We start from the raw sequence: 23,172 nt of genomic DNA, 5'->3' as shown, positions 1-23,172 counted from the left end.
CTTTCCTTCAATGACTATCTGTCCTACCTGTGACAGATACTGTAATTCCCGAATTGGACTGTTCAGTCACCTGAGAACTCAGTTTTAGAGTGGAAGCAAGTCTTCCTCTATTTCGAGGGACTGCCGATGATGATGGATGATGGATCTGCCTGGTTCATGTATTGAGTTATCGAGTCAACCAAGCAATTTGCGTGTTAGGCATGTAATTACGCTACGTCCAAATTTCCTCGTTCTTTTTCACCTGTCTCGATCCCTGCAATTGAACACATTGGCTAATTATAATGGCACTGCCCCCCCCGCCCCCCTGCAATTCAAGAGTCAAACATGTGAATTTCCTGAAATGACACCAGCTCAAAACCGGTGTGAAATTAAGCACAGAATTTTAGACGCAGCAGGATTCAATCACATTGCGATTTCTTTTGAGCAATTAAAAAAATATATATTATTGAGACCTGCACTGTATTTTCTGTTTCTGTGAATGTTTTTTTATGGCAACAGTATAAGTCACATTAATGACTGAAAAGCATTCCTTGATTGCATGTTGTGCCGAATATGCAGGAATTAATATAAAAACAGAAAATGCTGGAAATCTCAGAGGGTCAGGCAGCATTTTCTGTTTTTATTTCAAATTCCAGCATCTGCAGTATTTTGCTTTTGTATGCAGGAATTAATGATGGCTTGAAACTTTAATTTTCATACTTAAAGAAGGAATGGCGCTTTCCTCGGGCCTCGATTGTTTATGTGGATTTCTGCTTGTTTAGGCTTATCTTTAAGCTCCAGCATTTTAGTGAGATTGCAGGAAAATTTGCTATAAATAGCCATTGGCAAAATAGACGCATGTAGGCACATGAATGGGTGTAATTTTGGGTGTAACTTGCCGATTTCGCCCCCACAGGAAATTCCAATATTAGAGCATTGTAGCACTTTGCAACCCAATTGTTACTGGATATACATACATATAAGAGTAGAAATGTATCTTCTTTAATAAAAACAGAAAATGCTTGAAATCTCAGCGGGTCAGGCAGCATCTGTGAAGAGAAAAAGTTAACGTTTCAGGTCGATGACCCTTCGTCAAAACTGCCGCATGTTTGGAAAGAACAGATTCTTAAGGAGCACTAAAAGTGGGAGGGGAAGAAAGAACCAAAGGGAAGGTCTGTAATAGGGTGGAAGACAGGAGAGATTAGAGAGACAAAAAGGATGATGGGCAGATTTGAAATGGTAATGGCAGAAGTTAGAAAAAAGGTTAATCTAGATCGGGTGTGAATGACGGAATAATTACCAGCTGCTATTGGAGACAGAAAATAATTATGTAAGATCGAGGAAGGGGGAAGGGAGCCAAATATGGGCAGAGGTTATCTGAAATTGTTGAACTTGAGTCCAGAAGGTTGTGAAGTGCCTAAACGAAAGACGAGGTGCTGTTCCTCAAGCTTGTGTTGAGCTTCATTGGAACAGTGTAGGAGGCCGAGGATGGAGATGTCGGAGAGGGAGTGGAGCGGGGAATTAAAGTGACAGGCGACCGGAAGCTCAAGGTCATGCTTGCAAACTGAACGGTGGTGTTCCGCAAAGCGGTCACCCAATCTGCGTTTGGTCTCCCCAATGTAGAGGAGACCACATCATGAGTAGCGAATACAGTATACTAAATTGAAAGAAGTACAAGTAAATCGTTGTTTCACCTGGAAGGAGTGTTTAGGGCCCTGGATAGTGGGAAGGGAAGTAAAAGGGCAAGTGTTGCATCTGCTGCGCTTACACGGGAAGGTGCTATGGGACAGGAGGGGGTGCTGGGGGTGTCGCGGAGGGAGTGGTCCCTTCGGAATGCTGAGAGGGGAGGGAAGGGGAAGATGTGATTGGTGGTGGGATCACGCTGGAGGTTGCGGAGGATGATCCGTTGAACATTTATCTCCTTGTTTGGGGATAAAATTGGTTGGGGCTCCTCTTTCATATCTTCATTCGCTCAGGTTTCCATCCCGGTTGCTTTCCCTTTTTCGCAAAGCAATTTCATCAGTTGACCCAGCAACAGCACCATACTAACGCGTTCCTATCAGTTATTGCTCCACTCCATTACTTTGGGAACTTTTTCATTTAAAGATTAGCATTGTGCTAGTTAATCTCAACATTCTCTCCATACTTAAGAGCAAACTCCCACTTACTGATTTAAAACTGGACACAGCCCAGCAGGGGACATTCAGGGAGAAAATATTTAAAATCACCAGTGAATACCAGGACTAAAGTTGATGAGGGACAGTTGTTTAATTATTACAGCACCAGAGCAACTATGGAAAGAAATGTGCCAGATGAAAAGGGGGAAAAACCAAATTAGAAATGTATTTATAGAGACCAGCCTACATGAAGGTGAGAATTTTGGTTGATAAAAGCTTTGTAATTTTATATGTCATATTTCAGTTTTGCTTTGTGAAATTTCGAATAGAGGGAGATGTTCTTGACAGGAATTATTGTTCATGGACAAGTTCATTATCTCCTGGCCGATATCCCAACTTCCACCCTCCGTAAAGTTCAATTCATCCAAAACGCAACTCCCTGCATCCTAACTTGTACCAAGTCCCTTTCACCCATCACCCCTGTGCTCACTGACCTACAGTGGCTCCCAGTCCAGCAATGCCTCAAGTTGAAAATTCTCATCCTTGTGTTCAAATCCATCCATGGCCTCGCCCCTCCCTATCTCCCTAACCTCCTCTGGCCCTACAACCCTTCGAGATCGCTGCGTTCCTTCAATTCTGGCCTCTTTCGCAGCCTTGATTTCCTTCGTCCCTCATTGGTGGTGTCCATGCCTTCAGCTGCCTAGGGCCTAAGCTCTGAAATTCCCTACCTAAACCTTTGCAGCTCTCTATTATCCTTTATCTTTTACGAAGCTCCTTAACACCTACCTCTTTGACGAAGCTTTTGGTCCTCGGTCTAATATTTCATGGGGTTTGATGTCAAATTTTGTCTGATAACACTTCTGTGAAGCATCTTGGGAGGTTTTACTACATTAAAGGTGCTATTTAAATGTAAGTTGTTGTTGAATTATGTAGGCCTGCCTCATTTATGCAATAAACATTTTCAGCAAATATTGGTCAGTTTTTTTTCATATTGTAATCTTTCAATTTTTGGGGGTTGGTGGTGGAGGGAGAGAATATCTTTAATCTCCTGCTAAGGTTTGGTTTGGTTTTGGACTAGGGAATCCATTTTGAATGGAGTGGCCAGAAGTTTCTAAAATAAAAACTGGTCACCAGATGTCTGATCTTTTAACGTATAAGTCTGTCTTTTAAAAAAAAAACTTCCATTTAATGATGGGTCATTATTTTGAAGGGTAAGTAATATTTTCGAATATATTTTAGCATCAAGCAGCTGAACTCGTGCCATAATTCCATCTTTTATCTGGAGGGGTTTTGTTGTCTGTGGCTGTGATGGTAAATAGTCTGCCTCGATTGTGCAATGGACGAAATATATTTGTTTTAAAACATTTTTCAGGAGTAGCAGGGAGGGATAGAAATTAATTAATAGTTGTTTGCAATAAAACGGCAGCCTTAAAAGACAGACAGGTAGTCATTTAGGACAACGCATTGTGAACAATTATTTAGTGTTGTAAATATCCAAGAATTTAAATATACCATGAGTGAACATTATTCACGTTACCTTATTGAATCATGCATTTTGTAAGTGAAAAGGGGAGAAGAAAATGTTTCAAGCTACACAGGGAATATTTTGGATGAGCGACCAGGAGCGCAGAATCCTCGCGGTAGCTACACCCTATTGTCAGGAACAGACCGCTCCAATAGCCTTGCACCATAGCGTTGTCTTTGTTTCCCCTGAAGGTAAAAAGGCAGCCGAGATTTGTTGCCATGGGTAGGGGAGATAAACAACGTAATAAAAACTGATTGGGAAGCAGTCCAGACCAATCGCATATTAACAGAATACAAGTGCAGCAGTGAAGAAACACTAATATTTTAGAATCAAATTTTTCCCGCAGTCTACGCCGTGAATCCATTTAAACATTTGGCATTGAGTGAGGGGCATGCATAGAATTTACAGCACAGAAACAGGCCATTGGGTCCATGAGATCTATGCCGGTGTTCGTGTTCCACACTGCAACTATTAAGATGAGTTCGAATTGGGGGTTGTCCATGAGGTTCCTGGCGTTAAGGTCCCAAGATTCATTTTGAAGGGCTAACAGCGCAAAAACACTGTTTAACACCTCCCCCTCTATGAACACACACACACACTGCTGAGCAGGGGGTTGCGTGGGCTGAGAAGCCAGAGGTCCGGGCGGCTCGAGCTGAGGTTGAGCTCTGATTGGCTGCCGGCAGCGCCGGCACCAGGACAACGGGCGCCCCGAGCGGGAAGGAGGGAGCGCGAGGCCGAGCTCGAGCAGAGAGGAGAGGTGGTGGCGCCGCCGTGACTGCGCCATTCACCCGGAGTGAAGCAGCAGCAGGTCAGGCTAGGCCGTCTGGAACTTTCTAATCATCAGTACAGCTGATGAGTGTCGACTCAGTCAACGGGAGGCCGACCGGGTTTTATTTTTTGTAAAAGCGGCTGAGTTTTTGTCAAGTTTTGCCGGTCGGCTGTTGGCGCTGACCGTTAAGCCGGAGGGACCAGCCCCTTCTGTTGTCCCCGCCCCGGAGCGTCCACCTGCCAAATCGTGCGCCCCACGAGGTTGGTGCGGCGGCGCGCAGGCGCAGTGCGGTGCGGGGAAGCATTTCCTGCCAGATAGTGAGAGTGGGCGGCCGCTGCTAGCCGGGGATGGAGAGGAAAATAACGGTCAGCAGCCAGTGTGGGTGAAAAGCCGGGCGCCGCCCGCCGTGATTTCAACTCCCGTACTCCACGGTATGAATTACAACCGGTATTTGGGTTTGTTTGAGCTGTAAATGATGGGATATTGGCGAGTTGTGAGGACGGTGACCCGGGGTGAAGTGGTCCCTGTTGTGCGTGTTTAGTGTTTAAATCCTCCCACCTCCCCTCCGGTTGTTTACCCGAGGAGAGGCCGCCTCTTTGTGCGAGGCAATGCGATAGATGGGTTGCAGTTCCTGGTCGATCGTGTCGCATCCCTTGCCTCTGCCGTCAAGGTGAGCCCCTCCCCCGGATGGAAACACCCCTGCCGGATTTATAAATCCGTAACAAATAGGCCTCCGGGGCAGACGAAAGGCCGAGGTGAACAGGGTCTCTGGAGCCTGTAAATAGTGACTCCAGTGATGACAATGAGAGTGGTCTTTGTCCTGGTCACATTAACGAGACCAGGCTCTGGTCTCTAGTCTAACAACTGCTGTGAAAACAGTCAATGTTGGCCATGCACAGCAGGCCAGGACAGCATCTGTTAAAAGAAAAGACCACTTAACGTTTCCGGTTTCATCGGAGCATGAGGAGAAGAATTGGGGTAGGTTGCCAAAGGCTTGATGCAAGACGTAGGCTTTGAGGCTTTTGAAGGCGGGGAGAGAGGTAGCAAGGTAAAGGGGTTTAGGGAGAGAGTTCTAGATTGTAGGGACAATTTGGCTTAAGGTAAAGGGAGGGTGGATGCAAACCAGGTCAGAATCCGAATCACTCCGTTATACAAGAAGGGAGAGAAAAACTCCAGAACTATCAGTAGTTGCGGGGGGGATTACTGAAATCTATCATGAGGGGCATAGTGACTGAACATTTGAAAAAGTATAACGCTGATCAAAGAGAATCAGTACAGATTTGTGTAGGTTATATCCAACTAATCTATTTGAAATTTTTGAGTAGGTCACTAACATAGTGGATAGGGGAATGTTTATGGATGTTGCCTATATGGACTTCCAGAAGGCATTTAATCATCATTGCTGGAACACACTACCTAACAGCATTGTGGGAGCACTTTCCCCAGTTGTTCAAGAAAGAGGCTCACCCCCACCTTTTCTTGGGCAACTATGGATAGGCAATAAATGCTAGTCTTGCTAGTGACACCCATATCTCTATTTATATTATATATAATTATGCAGTTATATAGGGCATGTGGAGACTGCAGCTGGAGTACTATGTGCAGTTTTGATCTTACCTAAGGCTGAATATACTTGAGAGGGTGCAACAAAGGTTCACTAGATTGATTCCTGGAATGAGAGGGTTGCCCTATGAGGAGATATTGAGCAGAATGGGCCTATATTCTCCAGAGTTTAGAAGAATGAGAGGTGATCTCATTGAGACATACAATTCTGAAGGGGATTCATCGGGTAGATGCTTAAAGGCTGGTTCTCCTGTTTGGATAAGGCGTTGGCCATTTTGGACTGAGAATGAAGAAAAATATCTTCACTCAGATGGTTGTGAATCTTTGGAATTCTCTACCCCAGAGTGCTGTGGATGTGCAATCAATAAGTATATTCAAGACTAAGATAGCTAGATTTTTGGGCAATAAGGGAATTGAGGGATATGGGGATAAGGCGAGAAAGTGGAGTTGTGATGGAAGATCAGCCTAGATCTTATTGGATGGCAGAGCAGGTTCAAGGGGCAGTATGGCCTACTTCTATTTCCTGTGTCTTTGTATCCTGAGAGTGAATTTTTTAAAAGCTTCTGGAAAAGAGATTTTTAGCAAAGATGAAAGCATGTGGAATTGGTAACTTTGACATGGATTGATAATTGGTTGAGTGGTAGGAGACAAAAAAGTCGGGGTAAAGGTGCTTTACTCTGATTGGCAGAATGTGATAGAAAGTAAGACTTGCATTTATGCAGCGCCTTTCACGACCACCAGATGTCCCAAAGTGCTTTACAGGTAATGAAGTACTTTTGGAGTGTAGTCACTGTTGTAATGTGGGAAATGCGGCAGCCAATTTGCACACAAGCAAGTTCTCACAAACAGCAATGTGATAATGACCAGATAACCTGTTTGTTATGTTGATTGAGGGATAAATATTGGCCAGGACACCGGGGATAACTCTCCTACTCTTCTTTTACATCCACTTGAGAGAGCCTCGGTTTAACATCTCATCGGAAAGCTGGCATCTCCGACAATGCAGCGCTCCCTTAGCATTGCACTGGAGTGTCAGCCGAGATTTTTGTGCTCGAGTCTCTGGAGTGGGACTTGAACACACAACCTTCTGACTCGGAGGCGAGAGTGCTACCCACTGAGCCATAGCTTACCCACAACATTCTGACTCGGAGGCAAGGTTTTTTTTATTCGTTCTGGGATGTGGACGTTGCTGGCAAGGTCAGCATTTATTGTCCATCCCTAATTGCCCTTGAGAAGGTGGTGATGAGCTGCCGCCTTGAACTGCTGCACAAGTACTCCCACAGTGCTCTTAGGGAGGGAGTTCCAGGCTTTTGACCCAGCGACGATGAAGGAACGGCGATGTACTTCCATATGGTGTGTAACTTGGAGGGGAACTTGAGGTGATAGTGTTCTGAGCTGAGCCAAATGGTGTTCCCCAAGGATCTGAACTTGGTCTCAGCTTTTCACCATAGATATCAATGACTTGGATGAAGGTGCAGATAGTTGCATATCCAAGTTTGCAGATGACACTGTTAGGAGGCATCGTAAGTTTTGCAGATGAGAGCAGGACGTCACAAAGGGACAAAGGTAGATTATGAGCAGGCAAAACTCTGCAGTTGGAGTTCAGTGTAGGATAATTAAGGTAACTTTGGATCCAAGAAAGGCACATAAAAATATTTTATTAAGTGAGAAATTAGGAACTGTGGAAGAGCAAAGGGATTTGGATATCCATGTACACAACTCTTTTGGAGTAAACAATAAACATTAAATCTTAAACATTAAATCGTGCCCCCCGATCTGGGGGACACTCCAAACATTTCCTAAGGCCCTTTTTTTTTTTGTATTTTTATAGTTGTCCATGTACACAACACTAAAAGCTAGTGCACAGGTACAAATAATCAAAAAGGCTAATGGGTTGTTGGCCTTTATTACAAGGGGGCTAAAAAGTAAAGGAGTGGAATTGATGCTTTAGTTATGCTGACACTACCGTATAGAGCTGCGATCAGACCCCATCTAGAGTGCTGCGTTCAACGAATAAAGTACTTTTTTGACATGTAATGTAGGAAACTCGGCAGCCAATTTGTGCACAGCAAGGTCCCACAAACAGCATTGTGATGAAAACCAGATATTCTGATTTTTCGTGATGTTGGTTGAAGGATAAATATTGACCAGGACACTAAGAGAACTCCCCAGCTCCTCTTTGAATAGTGCTGTGGGATCTTTTAGTCCACATGAGAGGGAAGACGGGGGCTTCGGTTTAACGTCTCATCCGAAAGATGGTACCTCAGATAGTACTGCACTCCATCAGTATTGCACTGCAGTGTCAGCGTAACGTATGTGCTCAAGACTAGAGTGGAACTTGAATGTGCAACCTACTGACTCGGAAGCTAAAGTGCTATCACTGGATAACATGGGAGTACAGCGTAGATTCACCAGAACAAAGGGTTAAATTGAGAATGGGTTGCATAACTTGACTTGTATTAGAATGCTGAGGGGAGACCTAATCGAGGTTTTTAAAATGATAAAGGGATTCAGTAGGGTAGATACAGAGAAGCTGTTTCCTCCGGTGGGGGAATCCAGAACAATGGGGCATCATCTTAGAATTAGAGCTAGACCATTTAGGAATTAAATCAGGAAACACTTCTTCCCCAAAGGACTGGATGCTGGGTGAATTGAAATTTTCACGACTGAGATTAATAGATTTTTGTTAGGTAAGGGTATTGAGGGATATGAAGCACCAGTAGGTAAATGGAGTTGAGGTACAAATCAGCCATAATCTTGTAGAATGGCGGAACAGGCTTGAAAGGTTGATTGGCAGTGATGGGGCATGAGGCTTTCAGTGATAGTGATAGTAACTTTGAGGGTTGAGGTAGCAAGAGTGTTGGTGATGGATAGTATGTGGGGTTTGAAGGTCAGCTCAAGGTCAAATAGGGCACTGAAATTGTGTGCTGGGGGAGGGGGGGGGCGGGGGAAAGCGAAGCAGGGGAGGAACCTGTCAAACTAGGATGCAGAGGATATGGTGGGAGATGAGAAGGATGAATGAACTTGCTGATAAATGTGAGAAGGTTCTGGTTCATCCAAGAGTCCACGTCAGACAAGGAGTCACATAGTTACGGGTTCAGGTGTGGTAGGGAGGTAGACTTGAATGTCCCAGTGCTTGCTGATTATAGAACAACAACAACTTGTATTTATGTAGCGCCTAAACTGGAACTTAACGTAGTAAAACAGCCCAAGGCGCTTCACAGTGCTAGAAGACAAAAAAATAAATTTGACACTGAGCCAGAAAAGAAAAATTTACAGTAGATGACCAAAAACTTGGGCCAAAGAGGTAGATTTTAAGGAGCGTCTTGAAGGAGGAAAGAGAGGCGGAGCGGTTTAGGGAGGGAGTTCCAGAGCTTAGGGCTGAGGCAGCTGAAGGCACGGTCACTGATGGTTGAGCAATTATAATCAGTACTGCTTGGGGGCAGAATTTGTGGAGTGCAGAAATCTTGGGGTGGGGGGGGGGGTGGTTGGGGGTTGTGAGGCTGAAGGAGATTACAGAGATAGCGAGGGGCAAGGAGGGATTTGTAAACATGGATGAGAATTTTGAAATCCAAGCATTGCTTAACTGGGAGCCAATGTCAGCGAACACAGGGGTGATGGGTGATCAGGACTTTGTGCAAATTAGGACACGGGCTGCCAAGTTTTGGATCACCAAGTTTACATTGTCAAGTCTAGAGGTAACAAAGGCATGGATGAGAGTTTCAGCAGCAGATGAGCTGTGGCAGGGGCGGTGACAGGCAATGTTACGGAGGTGAAAATAGGCGGTTTTAGTTATGCCGCGGATATAAGGACATAAGAAATAGGAACAGGAGTAGGTCATTCAGCCCCTCGAGCCTGCTCCACCATTCAATAAGATCATGGCTGATCTGATCTCGGACTCGGCTCCATCCCCGCCTGCGCTCCATAACCCCTTATCCCCTTATCGTTTAAGAAACTGTCTATTTCTGTTGTAAATTTATTCAATGTCCCAGCTTCCGCAGCGCTCTGAGGCAGCGAATTTCACAGATTTACAACCCTCTGAGAAGAAATTTCTCCTCATCTCAGTTTTAAATGAGTGACCCCTTATTCTAAGATCATGCTCTCTAATTCTAGTCTCTCCATCAGTGGAAACATCCTCTCTGCATCCACATTGTCAAGCCCCCTCATAATCTTATACGTTTCTATAAGATCACCTCTCATTCTTCTGAATTCCATTGAGTCGAGGCCCAACCTACTCAACCTTTCCTCATAAGTCAACCCCTTCATCTCCGGAATCAATCTGGTGAACCTTCTCTGAACTGCCTCCAAAGCAAGTATATCCTTTCGTAAATATGGAAACCAAAACTGCATGCAGTATTCCAGGTGTGGTCTCACCAATACCCTGTATAGCTGTAGCAAGACTTCCCTGCTTTTATACTCCATCCCCTTTGCAATAAAGGCCAAGATTCCATTGGCCTTCCTGATCACTTGTTGTATCTGCATACTCTGTTTCATGCACAAGTACCCCCAGGTCCTGCTGTACTGTGGCACTTTGCAATCTTTCTCCATTTAAATAATAACTTGCTCTTTGATTTTTTTTCTGCCAAACTGCATGACCTCACACTTTCCAACATTATACTCCATCTGCCAAATCTTTGCCTGCTCACTTCGCCTATCTATGTGCTTTTGCAGATTTTTTGCGTCCTCACACATTGCTTTTCCTCCCATCTTTGTATCGTCAGAAAACTTGGCTACATTACACTCAGTCCCTTCTTCCAAGTCTTTAATATAGATTGTAAATAGTTGGTCGCAGCACTGATCCCTGCGGCATTCCACTAGTTTGTAGCCGGAAGCTCATTTCAGGGTCAAATCTGACACCTAGGTTGCGAACGATCTGGTTCAGCCTCAGACAGATGCAGGGAGAGGGATGGAGTCAGTTGCTAGGGAACTTAGTTTGGCGGGGACCAAAGACAATGGCTTCGGTCCTCCCAATATTTAATTGGAGAAAATATAGCTGAGGGAAAGACAGAAAAAAGGAGGGGGGCCAGTAATACAGTCCTGAGGCACATTCATGATAACCATGCCTTTGTTTGAGGAGAACTCATTGCAAGAGATGTGTCTGTTGTGCTTGGGTTAATTTGATGACAAAACCATCTCAGAGCTGTGCACATCTGTGATCTTTGACTCCAAAAACCAGTGGATGTCATGGTTTTTGAAATAACGTCAGCAGATTTGTTGTCATCAGATTTCTTTTATTTTTCTGCATTTGACTTGCTCGCAAGTTCCTAGGTGTATATTAATTTAATTATATTTTATGCAATGTTGGTACTTTTGGACAGCTGACATTGTTTGGAACTTGAGACAGGGAACTCCAAGTGCGCTTTAATATTTGTAGTTTCCCCACACTACTGGTCCGTATAGTTCAGCATACTGATGTGACAGCAATTAGATATCGAGTGAAATGCATCAGTGATGAAGCCCATGATTTGTTTAAATTGTTCCATTCGGACTTGGGGTCTGTTTATACAATGAATATAGGAGGTTTCAAATTTTGATTTAACATTTAAAAAAAAAAGCTTGCTAATTGAAAAAAATCAGTGAAAGTGGTATGGTTATTTTGTTTTTAAAGTGTGGTAATTCACTATGTTAGAGTTAGATAGTCAATTGTTTAAAAAAAAATCTGCAAATTAACTTGTTATTTTTTGAACTGCAGGACATGTTATAAAATACAATGTTATCCTCCCCATTAACCACCCATCTAATAACTTCATTAATGTGCTGCATTCTGGAATGCTTTGTTTGAGAAACATCGAGGTTACAGGTTCAGTGATCATTAGACAAAATGCTGTCAGAAGGATACATATAAATATACTGCCATTGATGCAGCCTAATACATACTCTTCCAATAATGTTTATAGTTTTGAATGTAGAATAGTGATGTACTGTGATGTATTGTGCAGAATGTATCTCAGAACTAGAGGATGCATGATTCCAGTTTAGGCTGAAGGGGAAATAGTGAATGTAACATAGTCACTTGTTCCATAAGGAAAGTACAAAGATGAGAGGGAGAGTTAACCAAAGTCACAGTTCCTTGTACATATTCTAACAATTATTACTGACTGACAGCCTTGCGGATAGATTACTTCTCTTCACTTTTAGCTTGGGAAGAAGCCTTAAAATGTAAGAATCAGAACAATTTCCATTTTAAAAGAAATTGTGAAATCACGAACATAGTAATCTCTGCTGGTCCAGACATTCTAAACAGCTGTGTTTCCTAGATTTAAAAAAAATATATAACTTGAATAACATAGCAGGTGTTGCAGGTTATATGCTTGCAAGATTTGATGTGGAGATTGCAAACAATTCCACTGCAGTGGCCAAGTCTCGCCTACAAATCAGGTTGTAGCTCACTGCCGAGCAGGTGCCACAACTTCTACGAAGCCGAATATTTCTCCTTATTTTCTCCCTATCTCTGGAAGTAAAACTCTATATATGGCCGAGAATTTCCTCTAATAGTGTAATCGGTGTCGATTTATGCTAAAATTTCCTGTGCATCTAATTAGACTACACCAGAGCATTAGAAAAGTGTGAAGTGTACCGAAGAAATGCCCTTTAGCATTGTCCTGACTGGTCAAATCTCTGTTATCAATATCTGTGCAACACCTCAAAGTCGTTTACAGCAATAACTCAAATTAGATTAAAAGACCATTGCTGCAAATGGTGTTATAAAATTGCCTTTAAGTCAGCAGATTGTGGGTTCGAGCCCCCCCCCCCCCCCCCCAGCACTTGAGCACCTAATCAAACTGACACCCCAATGCAGTATATAAGGATAACTACATTGCTGGAGGTGCCGGTCTTTGGATGAAACATTAAACCCCAAATCCCTTGGTCTATTTTCCAGGTTCAGCTACGCATTATAGATTACAAATTATATCCTCTGACATTGTGAGTGTGCGGCATTGTTTCCTCCTTGAGTTCTCTGACAGTGGACCATACCACCTCCAATACTTGTCCTCCATAGACCAGCTCCGTGGGACTGGTCCCTGCTGCTTGGTTCCACTCTTTCCTATCTGTTTGTGGACAGGGAATCTGCAGCAATTACTTTCTTCCTGGCCCCACACCATTACTTCTGGAGTTGCCCCAAAGATCTATCCTTGGTCCTCTTCCCCTTCCTCATCTACATGCTAACATCCATAGACATGGAGTTAGATTTTACATGTACAGTGGCTCTGTGCATTTTCACCAATTCCACCCTGTTCCCAGCCACACTTTCAGGCTGAAACATAGAAATGTAGAAATTAGGTGCAGGAGCAGGCCATTTGACACTTCGAGCCTGCACCGCCATTCAATAAGATCATGACTGATCATTCAACCTCAGTACCCCTTTCCAGCTTTCTCTCCATACCCCTTGATCCCTTTGGCCGTAAGGGCCATATCTAACTCCCTTTTGAATATATCTAATGAACTGGCCTCAACAACTTTCTGCGGTAGAGAATTTCACAGGTTAACACTCTCCGAGTGAAGAAGTTTCTCCTCATTTCGATCCTAAATGGCTTACCCCTTATTCTTAGACAGTGACCCCTGGTTCTGGAACTCCCCAGCAACGGTGACATTCTTCCTGCATCTAACCTGTCCAATCCAGTCAGAATGTTATATGTTTCTATGAGATCCCCTCTAATTCTTCTAAACTCCAGTGAATACAAATCCAGTTGATCCAGTCTCGCCTCATATGTTGGTCCTGCCATCCCGGGAATCAATCTGGTGAACCTTCACTGTACTCCCTCAATAGCAAGAATGTCCTTCCTCAGATTAGAAGACCAAAACTGAACACACTATTCCAGGTGTGGCCTCACCAAGGCTCTGTACAACTGCAGTAAGACCTCCTTGCTTCTATACTCAAATCCTCTAGCTATGAAGGCCAATATGCCATTTGCTGCCTTCACCGCCTGCATATCAAACTTCAATGACTGATGTACCATGATACCCAGGTCCCGTTGCACCTCCCCTTTTCCTAATCTGTCACCATTCAGATAATATTCTGTCTTCCTGTTTTTGCCACCAAACAAGATAACCTCACATTTATCCACATTATACTGCATCTGCCATGCATTTACCCACTCACCTAACCTGTCCAAGTCACCCTGTAGCCTCTTAGCATCCTCCTCACTGTTCACACTACCACCCAGCTTGGTGTCATCTGCAAACATGGAGATATTGCATTCAATTCCTTCATCTAAATCATTGATGTATATTGTAAATAGCTGGGGTCCCAGCACTGAACCCTGCGGCACCCCACTGGTCACTGCCTGCCATTCTGAAAAGGACCTGTTTATTCCGATTATCTGCTTCCTGTCTGCCAACCAGTTCTCTATCCACGTCAATACATTAACCCCAATACCATGTGCTTTAATTTTGCACACTAATCTCTTGTGTGGGACCTTGTCAAAAGCCTTTTGAAAGTCCAAATACAGCACATCCACTAGTTCTCCCTTGTCCACTCTACTAGTTATATCTTCAAAAAACTCCAAGATTTGTCAAGCATGATTTCTCTTTCATAAATCCATGCTGACTTGTCACTGCTTTCCAAATGTGCTGCTATTTCATCTTTAATAATTGATTCCAACATTTTCCCCACCACCGATGTCAGGCTAACCGGTCTATAATTCCCTGTTATTTCTTTCCCTCCTTTTTTTTAAAAAGTGGTGTTACATTAGCTACCCTCCAGTCCATAGGAATTGATCCAGAATCAATAGAATGTTGGAAAATGATCACCAATGCATCCACTATTTCTAGGGCCACTTCCTTAAGCACTCTGGGATGCAGCCTATCAGGCCCTGGGAATTTATCGGCCTTCAATCCCATCAATTTCCCGAGCACAATTTGCTGACTAATAAGGATTTCCTTCAGTTCCTCCTTTTCGCTAGACCCTCGAACCCCTAGTATTTCCGGAAGGTTATTTGTGTCTTCCTTAGTGAAGACAGATCCAAAGTATTTGTTCAATTGGTCTGCCATCCCTTTGTTCCCCATTATAAATTCACTTGATTCTGACTGCAAAAGACCTACGTTGGTCTTCACTAATCTTTTTCTCTTCAAATATCTATAGAAGTTTTTGCAGTCGGTTTTTATGTTCCCTGCAAGCTTACTCTCATACTCTATATTCCCCCTCCTAATTAGACCTTTGTCCTCCCCTGCTGAATTCTAAATTTCTCCCAGTCTTCAGGTTTGCTGCTTTTTCTGGTCAATTTATATGCCTCTTCCTTGGATTTAGCACTATCCCTAATTTCCCTTAGTCACGGTTGAGCTACCTTCCCCGTTTTATTTTTACTCCAGACAGGGATGTACAATTGTTGAAGTTCATCCATGTAATCTATAAATGTCTGCCATTGCCTTTACACTGTCAACCCTTTAAGTATCATTTGCCAGTCTATCCTAGCCAATTCACGTCTCATACCATCGAAGTTACCTTTCCTTAAGTTCAGGACCCTAGTCTCTGAATTAACATGGTCACTCTCCATCTTAATAAAGAATTCGATCATATTATGGTCACTCTTCCCCAAGGGGCCTCGCACAACAAGATTGCTAATTAGGCCTCTCTCATTACACAACACCCAGTCTAGGATGGCCAGCTCTTTAGTTGATTCCTCAACATATTGGTCCAGAAAGCCATCCCTAATATACTCCAGGAAATCCTCCTTCACCGCATTGCTATCAGCTTGGTTAGCCCAATCTATATGTAGATTAAAGTTGCCCATGATAACTGCTGTACCTTTATTGCACGCATCCCTAATTTCTTGCTTGATGTCATCCCCAACCTCACGACTACTGTTTGGTGGTCTGTACTCCCACTAGCGTTTTAGAAACATTGAAACATAGAAAATAGGTGCAGGAGCAGGCCATTCAGCCCTTCTAGCCTGCACCGCCATTCAATGAGTTCATGGCTGAACATTCAACTTCAGTACCCCATTCCTGCTTTCTCGCCATACCCCTTGATCCCCCGAGTAGTAAGGACTTCATCTAACTCCCTTTTGAATATATTTAGTGAATTGGCCCCAACCACTTTCTGTGGCAGAGAATTCCACAGGTTCACCACTCTCTGGGTGAAGAATTCACTCCTCATCTCGGTCCTAAATAGCTTACCCCTTATCCTTAGACTGTGACCCCTGGTTCTGGACTTCCCCAACATTGGGAACATTCTTCCTGCATCTAACCTGTCTAAACCCTTCAGAATTTTAAACGTTTCTATGAGGTCCCCTCTCGTTCTTCTGAACTCCAGTGAATACAAGCCCAGTTGATCCAGTCTTTCTTGATGGGTCAGTCCCACCATCCCGGGAATCAGTCTAGTGAATCTTCGCTGCACTCCCTCAATAGCAAGAATGTCCTTCCTCAAGTTAGGAGACCAAAATTGTACACAATACTCCAGGTGTGGCCTCACCAAGGCCCTGTACAACTGTAGCAACACCTCCCTGCCCCTGTACTCAAATCCCCTCGCTATGAAGACCAACATGCCATTTGCTTTCTTAACCGCCTGCTGTACCTGCATGGCAACCTTCAATTGTTAAGTTCTATTTCGGGTGGTCAGCTGCATTCGACAACAATCGAGTCAGATACCTTCAATCTTTACATCTTTATTGAAGCAGCTTCGGACCTGTTACCAAACTGCCAGCACAGAGTCTATAGATTCCGGGGCAGGCAGACGAAAGGTCTGCCTATCCTTACAGACGCATCCTTTTTATTCTTACAAACTAGAGGAGGTATGGCCCGCTTCATCAATCACAGTGTGTTACTAGGGCTTCATGAATTGACAGCCTGTTTATCTTTAGAACACTTTATACTTTTACGAGCTTTACTGGAAACATCCTCAAAAAATTCCAGAAGATTTGTCAAGCATGATTTCCCCTTCACAAATCCATGCTGACTTGGACCTATCATGTCGCCATTTTCCAAATGCGCTGCTATGACATCCTTAATAATTGATTCCATCATTTTACCCACTACTGAGGTCAGGCTGACCGGTCTATAATTCCTTGTTTTCTCTCTCCTTTTTTAAAAAGTGGTGTTACATTAGCTACCCTCCAGTCCATAGGAATTGATCCAGTGTCAATAGAATGTTGGAAAATGATCACCAATGCATCCACTATTTTTAGGGCCACTTCCTTAGGCTGCATCCCAGAGTGCTTATCAGGCCCTGGGGATTTATCGGCCTTCAATCCCATCAATTTCCCCAACACAATTTCCCGACTAATAAAGATTTCCCTCAGTTCCTCCTCCCTACTAGACCCTCTGACCCCTTTTATATCCGGAAGGTTGTTTGTGTCCTCCTTAGTGAATACTGAACCAAAGTACTTGTTCAATTGGTCTGCCATTTCTTTGTTCCCCGTTATGACTTCCCCTGATTCTGACTGCAGGGGACCTACGTTTGTCTTTACTAACCTTTTTCTCTTTACATACCTATAGAAACTTTTGCAATCTGCCTTAATGTTCCCTGCAAGATTCTTCTCGTACTCCATTTTCCCTGCCCTAATCAAACCCTTTGTCTTCCTCTGCTGAGTTCTAAATTTCTCCCTGTCCCCAGGTTCGCTGCTATTTCTGGCCAATTTGTATGCCACTTCCTTGGCTTTAATACTATCCCTGATTTCCCTTGATAGCCACGGTTGAGCCACCTTCCCTTTTTTATTTTTACGCCAGACAGGAATGTACAATTGTTGTAATTCATCCACGCGGTCTCTAAATGTCTGCCATTGCCCATCCACAGTCAACCCCTTAAGTATCATTCGCCAATCTATCCTAGCCAATTCACGCCTCATACCTTCAAAGTTACCCTTCTTTAAGTTCTGGACCATGGTCTCTGAATTAACTGTATCATTCTCCATCCTAATACAGAATTCCACCATATTATGGTCACTCTTCCCCAAGGGGCCTCGCACAATGAGATTGCTAATTAATCCTCTCTCATTACACAACACCCAGTCTAAGATGGCCTCCCCCCGAGTTGGTTCCTCGACATATTGGTCTAGAAAACCATCCCTTATGCACTCCAGGAAATCCTCCTCCACCGTATTGCTTCCAGTTTGGCTAGCCCAATCTATGTGCATATTAAAGTCACCCATTATAACTGCTGCACCTTTATTGCATGCACCCCTAATTTCCTGTTTGATGCCCTCCCCAACATCACTACTACTGTTTGGAGGTCTGTACACAACTCCCACTAACGTTTTTTGCCCTTTGGTGTTCTGCAGCTCTACCCATATAGATTCCACATCATCCAAGCTAATGTCCTTCCTAACTATTGCATTAATCTCCTCTTTAACCAGCAATGCTACCCCACCTCCTTTTCCTTTTATTCTATCCTTCCTGAATGTTGAATACCCCTGGATGTTGAGTTCCCAGCCCTGATCATCCTGGAGCCACGTCTCCGTAATCCCAATCACATCATATTTGTTAACATCTATTTGCACAGTTAATTCATCCACCTTATTGCGGATACTCCTTGCATTAAGACACAAAGCCTTGAGGCTTGTTTTTTTAACACCCTTTGTCCTTTTAGAATTCTGCTGCACAGTGGCCCATCCTGTTCTCCGCCCCCCCACCCCACCCATCTTCCCTCCGTCTCCTGCCTCTGCCTCCCTTTTGTCTCCCTCTGTCTCCCTGCATTGGTTCCCATCCCCCTGCCATATTAGTTTAACTCCTCCCCAACAGCACTAGCAAACACTCCCCCTAGGACATTGGTTCCGGTCCTGCCCAGGTGCAGACCGTCCGGTTTGTACTGGTCCCACCTCCCCCAGAACCGGTTCCAATGCCCCAGGAATTTGAATCCCTCCCTGCTGCACCACTGCTCAAGCCACGTATTCATCTGCGCTATCCTGCGATTCCTACTCTGACTAGCACGTGGCACTGGTAGCAATCCCGTTTTCTGCCCTTTGGTATTCCGCAGCTCTACCCATACAGATTTCACATCATCCAAGCTAATGTCCTTTCCTACTGTTGCGTTAATTTCCTTTTTAACCAGCAACGCTACCCCACCTCCTTTTCCTTTCTGTCTATCCTTCCTCAATGTTGAATAACCCTGGATGTTGAGCTCCCAGCCTTGGTCACCTTGGAGCCATGTCTCCGTAATCCCAATTATATCATAATCGTTAATAGCTGCCTGCGCAGCTAATTCATCCACTTTATAAATACTCCTCGCATTAAGGCACAGAGCCTTCAGGCTTATCTTTTTGACACTCTGTCCCTTTTAGAATTTTGCTGTAATGTGGCCCTTTTTGTAACCAAACTGTCTGTAGCCTTAGCATTCCATTCAACCCCGTGCTGACTTCCTGACTCTATATCCTCTCACTCACAAGACTACCTACTTGCACCTCTGTAACATCGTCTCCCTCTTGCCCTACCTTGGTTCATCTGCTGCTGAAACCCACTCCATGCCTTTGTCACTTACAGACTCAACTATTTCAGTGCTGTCTAGGCCAGCCTTCCATCTTGCACCCTCTAAATTTCACCACATACGAAACTCTGCTGCCTGTATCCTGTTCCGCATCAAGTTTTGCTTGCTTATTGCTTTCTGACCTACACTGGTTCCCCGTCCCCCAATGCCTCAAATTTTAAATTCTCAATCTCCTGTTTAAATGACTTCATGGCTTCATTATTCCTTTTTCCTGTAACCTGCTGCCTCCCTCCTTAACGCTGCCACCCCCCCTCCAACGCTCCCTTCTTCTGACTAGCCTCTTGTGAAACATTCCCCGCGCCCCCCCCACCCGAATATTAGAAGCCGTGTCTTCAGCTGCCTAGGTCTCTCATATCTATGAAGCAAGCACCGTGAGACATTTTTCTGGATTAAAGGCACTATATAAATGCAAGTTGTTGTAATACTATTCAAAGATAAGCATGTGCCCTACTCAGAATTCCTCCTTTAACTTCTAAAAACAGATTAGCTGACCATTTTCTCGTGCATGTTATGGGACCTTGTTGCATGCAGATCGTTTGGTGTATTTACCTTATAACATTGTATAACGTGTGTATAACATTAACTGCACTTCAGAGTTATTCATTGAGTTATTTTGGAATGTTTGGGACAATATAAGTTGCCATACAATTGCAAGTCTTTTGGTTCACTATGTTTTAAAAAAAATCATAGTACACACATGAAGTATTGATATATTTTATATTGCGTTTGAATTTGTACTTGCATGCTCCTTGATTAGTCTTTTTTTAAAGTCTTATTAACCAAAGGTTTTGTAGGAATATAATCAAGATATTTAAAATTTTTCTTCATTACTATCAATTATATAGTGGTCCGACCATTGCTCCTCCACAAGATTATTCTAATTCAGTGTACAATTTACCAGAATAGATTGTACTGTGATATTGGATGAAGAATTATTTTTCTAAAACTCTCTCATATCTTGTGCTGTTGATGTTTTAGATTTTAAAATCATGTCAGAAAGTTACTGACAGTCAAAACTAACTTTTGACATTATGATCTTGAAAAATAACAGCCATCATCTGGTTTGACTGAAAAACATAAGATTGCAAAAACATGCATGGACAACTCCATTATATTCATCGTTTGTATGGGTATACTGAGGAGACCCTGCGCAAAATAATGGTCAGAAGAAGCTAATTTTTGTGGTTATTAATCTTGTGGATTAGTTCAGGATGAGAGTACCGCTAGAATTAAAATGGGAGAAATGTCTTTAGCTGCTGAGACAAATTGGAACTGAGGGACTGGAAACCAGGCGAGATACCATGGTATTTAAAGATAAACTCTTAAATTTCTGCCTGAGTTCTTGAAACTGACTGGTGCTCAAAGTTCTGGGGTATATTAATCATCCCAAGGTCTTAAAATAGAGCCTCCAGTTCTGGATCTAATAACTGAAAAGCATCATTATCTACTGTGTATTTTCAACATTTTATTGATGACAAATAAGACTTGCTCTGCCACTTCCTTGTCTGAAGGCAACCTTCAGCACCACCTGTTGAGACTTAGCTTGCATCTGTTTGGAGAAACTCTTGGGTGACAGCTGTTGTGATGATGTAACCACAGAGGGAAGGCCCAGTCTTTTAAAACCAGGAAGCTCCTTTCGAAGGATTCATATACATGCAAGTCAGTCTATTACTGAAGTTTTGGAAACAATTGTAACCTTGGGAGACTGGTCTAACAGAACACAGTTCACTCATCATCATAGGCAGTCCCTCGGAATCGCGGAAGTCTTGCTTCCACTCTTAAAATGGGTTCTTAGGTGGCTGAACAGTCCAAGATGAGAACCACAGTCTCTGTCACAGGTGGGACAGATAGTCTCTTGACAAATAGTAGTTGAAGGAAGGGGTGGGTGGGACTACTTTGCTGCACGCTCTTTCCGCTGCATACTCTCGGCGATGAAACTCGAGGAGCTCAGTGCCCTCCCGGATGCACTTCCTCCACTTAAGGCGGTCTTTGGCCAGGGACTCCCAGGTGTCAGTGGGGATGTTGCACTTTATCAGGGAGGCTTTGGTTCAGTTATCTTTTAGTTAGTTTTCATTTATCTAGCCTCTTGAGCTTGTTTTATTTTTCCTACAGCCGGCTTAAGCAGTTCCTACTTTAGCTTAATAGTTATGGTCGAGAGAGCCTGAAATATTGACAACTAAGGAGTGAACTAACTATTTGGTGACCTTCCATTGAACCATCGAATTAATTGTGTTCTGCTTACCTGGTTTTGTGAAAGGTGCTAGATATATAATAATGCAAGTTTTTTTTCCGCAGTCATTTCCATGTTAAATCACCTGTCTTTCTGCCTTTTAATTCCCGAAGCATTCAGCTTGCCCATCTCTCTCTTCCTCCTCTCCTTTTCTAAAAAGACAAACCAAATGCCAGTAGCCTTAAATGTTCTACCTGGACAGCTAGTTCCCTTTGATCTGAGAGACAGGAGAGTGGCCCAGGGATGATGTTTTTTCCCAACCCTATGGGAAAGTGCCTGACTTCCCTTGCTGTTTTTATATAACATAGTAATTGCGATATGCACCTCAACAGAATAGGAGAATTAAACCTTCATCCTGCCAGACTGCAATGCTCTTATGTGCTATGCCACTTATATCATTATCATTTTTCAACAACTTTTTAAATATATGCAGATATTTTTATTGTGACACTATAATGCATTTAATAACTATTAACCTAATTAATTAACTGCATCGACCCTCTTGCAGAGGGAATTGCATTACAGAACATTCACTGTTTTACATTGAAAATTTCAATTGCTTCACATAGTGAATTAAGACATGCAGTGATGTTATGCGGTAATGTGTTGGACTGTATAGCACACAGATTGTACATTGCACGCTTTCTCCTTTCTGGTTTAGATTGTGTTGTCATTATACATAATAGTACAGGTAACATGCTCTTTGGAATGTTTTCCTCTTCGTTTGCATAGTTCCTAGTGACTCAGCATTAGTAATGAAGTTTGTAGTGTTTGGTAGCTGTCTTTTCCTCTGGGACTGCGAAGAGATTGCTTTGTATTGTTAAAAACAAATGTTGCAAATAAGAGATTGCATATAATACAATAGGTTGGAAATCTGGCTTAGTGACACAAATACTTCAGTATAAACAGGATATTCTGAAAACTAACCAAGATTTTCTACCGGTTGAAAATTTGTATTGTCTTTGACAAATTTGTCGATCTTCCACATTCTAATTCAGAACTGTTTACAAAACTATAAAGACTGAGACTCGTGACTAAATGAATGAAACTGATTGAAATCTTATTTCAGTGTGAAATACAGTAAAGGTTACATTTTTTTATTAAAAACATAATCAAATTGTATGCTTTATTTATAGGTCAGCTCATTTGGAAAGCTGTAATCATGACTGCCGAGGAGACAATAAATGTTAAAGAGGCGGAAATAATCAAACTAATCCTGGATTTTCTTAATTCAAGGAAGCTCCATATTAGCATGCTATCTCTCGAAAAAGAGAGTGGTGTTATAAATGGACTCTATTCAGATGACATGCTCTTCCTCAGGTATGTGATGTAGTTGAGAGCTTATTTTATTTTTGTTTATCTTGGGTGAAATAACATTTTGGATGTTAAGTTCTGCTGTAACCATTTACACCTCCTCTGGACCTAACTTTTTGTTTCCCATTATCATCGCGGTTTGTGTTGCACCATCATCCTTTTTGTCATTTAATCACGCCTGCCGTCTGCTTTTACAGACTTTTGCCATTGTTCTCTCCTGTCCCTCTTTTCACTGGCTCTGTACTTTCTTAACAAACT

At 43.0% G+C, this 23,172-nt stretch overlaps 1 protein-coding gene across 2 annotated transcripts in view; it reads left to right on the top strand.

The window, feature by feature from the left end:
• Positions 1-4,326: 4,326 nt before the first annotated feature.
• LOC139268703 (WD repeat-containing protein 47-like) overlaps positions 4,327-23,172 on the top strand; it is a 75,752-nt gene continuing 56,906 nt past the window's right edge. The window contains exons 1-2 of one of the 2 annotated variants that reach the window (XM_070887282.1): positions 4,327-4,429; positions 22,737-22,920. In XM_070887282.1, coding sequence (XP_070743383.1) covers positions 22,763-22,920 — 158 coding nt within the window. In that variant the 5' untranslated portion in view covers positions 4,327-4,429; positions 22,737-22,762. Of the gene's footprint in view, positions 4,430-4,709; positions 4,822-22,736; positions 22,921-23,172 lie in introns of those variants that run through there. The other variant, XM_070887281.1, reaches the window with a different exon arrangement.

This window comes from Pristiophorus japonicus, chromosome 8 (assembly GCF_044704955.1).
Source record: "Pristiophorus japonicus isolate sPriJap1 chromosome 8, sPriJap1.hap1, whole genome shotgun sequence".
Classification (NCBI taxonomy): domain Eukaryota; kingdom Metazoa; phylum Chordata; class Chondrichthyes; family Pristiophoridae; genus Pristiophorus; species Pristiophorus japonicus.
This window is presented reverse-complemented; position numbering and strand designations above follow the sequence as displayed.